At 35.1% G+C, this 3,210-nt stretch overlaps 1 protein-coding gene across 1 annotated transcript; it reads left to right on the plus strand.

The window, feature by feature from the left end:
- The first annotated feature begins 293 nt into the window (after positions 1-293).
- LOC108676075 (uncharacterized protein DDB_G0287625-like) lies at positions 294-2,516 on the plus strand. The gene is made up of 3 exons (XM_018164116.1): positions 294-312; positions 1,018-1,083; positions 1,969-2,516. Exons 1-3 carry the CDS (start codon positions 294-296, stop codon positions 2,514-2,516), a joined length of 633 nt encoding a protein of 210 aa, XP_018019605.1.
- The last annotated feature ends 694 nt before the right edge of the window (positions 2,517-3,210 follow it).

Consider the following 3,210-nt stretch of genomic DNA (forward strand, 5'->3'; position numbering starts at 1 on the left):
CTACACTCGACTACGGGTGTAAATATAACCGTCTCACTACATTCGACTACGGCTGTAAGTATAACCGTCTCACTACACCCGACTACGGCTGTGCATATAACCGTCTCACTACACTCGACTACGGCTGTAAATATAACCGTCTCACTACACCCGACTCCGGCTGTTGAAAAAATCGAACGGAAACTTTAGTTGGGCACTAAGAAAAATCAGCAGGTCATGTTGTCCAAGTAGTGAAACACTCTCTTACCCTCAGCACGAACAAAGAGTGGACACAGTAACGATCCACATTTTGCATGGCCAAACTGAGTCCAGGTGACCCACATAAGATCAAGAAATACCAGGCCATTTAGGCACAGTTTCTCCAGCGTTGATGCACTAGCTCCTCGATCTGTTAATTCCAAAGGAAGGAAAACGCTCGGCTAACAACCTATTGGTTTCAGTAACAAAAGTACTCAAACGAATGATTAATAAGCATAGAATATTATTATGTTATTATCAAATTATTTTGCATAATAAATTGGATTTACAGGTCCAACATATTAGTCTGGAAGCTTCAAATGGCTGATTATAGAAGAAACTTGTCCTGGAAAAGATTAAATTGTTTAATTTGCTAAAATTATCTAATTATACAGATTATTTAATGATTAACACGTTTAAATTATCTAAATTCTTTAAGAAAAATTGATTGATGAAGAATTGGTTGTGTTAGAGTTAGACGGAGAGAATTTATACCGGAATAGATTAAATGTTTAAAGCTACTGAAACTGCCTGATTATGTAAATTATTTAATGATACACATGTTTAAATTATCTAAATTCTTTAAGATTAAATGATTGATGAAGCATTTATGTGTTAGACGGAGAGAACTCATACCGGAATAGATTAAAATTTTTAATTTACCAAAATTACCTAATTCTATAGATTATTTAATGATACACATCTTTAAATTATCTAAATTCTTTAAGATTAAATGATTGATGAAGCATTTATGTTAGACGTTGTACGTTTTACCCGCAGGTGTGACGTACATCAACGTGTCCGTGGTGCTCAACAGTCTCGAGATGATAGACAACCGACGCGTGAGTATCGTGATTAATAATTGTTACAATTAACATTTGTAACAATTAAAATTTGTAGCAATTAAGATTTTTAGCAATTAATATTAGTAAAAATTGAAAATTTTTACAATTAATATTTGTAACAATTAACATTAAAGGCTCCCGGCAGAAATACGTGCAATAAAATAGGTTCCCCTAGGTTGCCATGGAAATAACTGTTAGAAATAAGTTTACCAGTGAAAACATTACGGGTTTCAAACAGTTATTATTTATAGCAAATAACATTTCTAACAGTTAACAATAGTAACAAATAAACTGTGTTACAATTAACATTTGTGACAACTAGCATTAGTAACAATTAACCAATGTAACAATTAACATTTGCAGCAATTAACATTTGTAACAATTAACAATAGTAACAATCACCATCATCGCAAGAACTTTATTTAAAATTAATCTTTTTCCAACGAGCTTTTTCACCTCTCTCGTAGACTTCAAGTGCAGTAATTAGGAATTAGTCTGATGACTAATCCATCATTAAATCCTTATTTTGCTCTTTATTTCCGTCACTTATGTTCTCTCGTATCGAATTATCTTGAGGTCACTTTCCCACACTAATTAATCTCAGAGTTAATGTTTAATCAGCATTATTACCTTAAGCGTTCTTTAGTTAATGCTCTGCTCTCATCTGGCTAAACTTAATGTGAGTAACTTTTATTATATTGTTCAAAACATATTAATGCAAGTCTTGAGCTACTAAAGAAGACTGGCCAATCCGCAAATTGGACGCCCCTAAACCGACCAAAACTGCCGGAGCTCGACAGAGGAAAAACATTAACCATCTACAACAACAATAACGGCTATTCTTCAGCCACCTAAAACTACAATAACAATAACGGCTCTCCTTCAGCCACCTACAATAACAATAACGGCCCTCCCTCAGCAACATACAATAACAATAACAGCTCTTCTTCAGCCACCTACAATAACAATAACGGCCCTTCTTCAGCCACCTACAATAACAATAACGGCCCTTCTTCAACCACCTACAATAACAATAACGGCCCTTCTTCAACCACCTACAATAACAATAACGGCTCTCCTTCAGCCACATACAATAACAATAACAGCTCATCTTCAGCCACCTACAATAACAATAACGGCTCTCCTTCAGCCACCTACAATAACAATAACGGCCCTCCCTCAGCCACATACAATAACAATAACGGCCCTCCCACAGCCACATACAATAACAATAACGGCCCTCCCTCAGCAACATACAATAACAATAACAGCTCATCTTCAGCCACCTACAATAACAATAACGGCTCTCCTTCAGCCACCTACAATAACAATAACAGCTCATCTTCAGCCACCTACAATAACAATAACGGCTCTCCTTCAGCCACCTACAATAACAATAACAATAACGGCATGCTCACTTCAATTAATTGTTAATACACCTGAGTATATCATTCACAATTATTACATTATTAATAAAAGTAGCTTCTTTCTTCACCGTTCCCCTAAACAAGACCTGATATATCGACGTAACCCAAATTACTGATGAAACAGCATCCTTCTTCCGATTTACGGTTGATTTTTGACTTCAATCAACTCTTAAGCTAATAAAAGTTTTTCATGCAATTAGGTTACAAATTTAGCATTATTTAGTCTCAAGAAAAATATATTTTTAACATGATTTTTCTAGCAATCCTTCGTCCATGTTAAAAAAATTACAAATACTTTCATGTTATTATTGAATGAAATTTAATTTGAATCCATTAATATTGAATGTAAATTTTAGTTTCAATCGAGGCGATCAAACGATCGCGTCTCGAAATATTCAGTTCCCAGGCACCCGAAAGAAACGTCTTGTAGTTTTTACGTTAATTCCAATCAACGTTCTAGTAAAAACGTTACTTCGGTGATCACAGTTTTGGGGACGACGAAGGTACGTCTGAAATTGTCGCTGCGTTTTTTGAGTGACGACATTCAAAAATTGAATTCGTATTTGTTGCTGTTGTTGTTGTTGTTGGTACGTGAGCGGGAAATGTGAATTTAGCTGTTGTTTTACAGTGTGCTGACATCTTTACTGTTTTTTTGGCAGTTGACTTGAACATATTGTTGTTACTTCTACCGGTGTTGTTGT

This window comes from Hyalella azteca, unplaced genomic scaffold, assembly GCF_000764305.2.
Source record: "Hyalella azteca isolate HAZT.00-mixed unplaced genomic scaffold, Hazt_2.0.2 contig15098, whole genome shotgun sequence".
In the NCBI taxonomy this organism is placed as follows: Eukaryota; Metazoa; Arthropoda; class Malacostraca; order Amphipoda; family Hyalellidae; genus Hyalella; species Hyalella azteca.

Excerpts from the sequence above, each read along its gene's own strand:
- LOC108676075 (XM_018164116.1), top strand. Across the intron at positions 1,084-1,968 it reads GATAGACAACCGACGCGTGA|CCACCTACAATAACAATAAC; the intron begins GTATCGTGATTA and ends GCTCTCCTTCAG.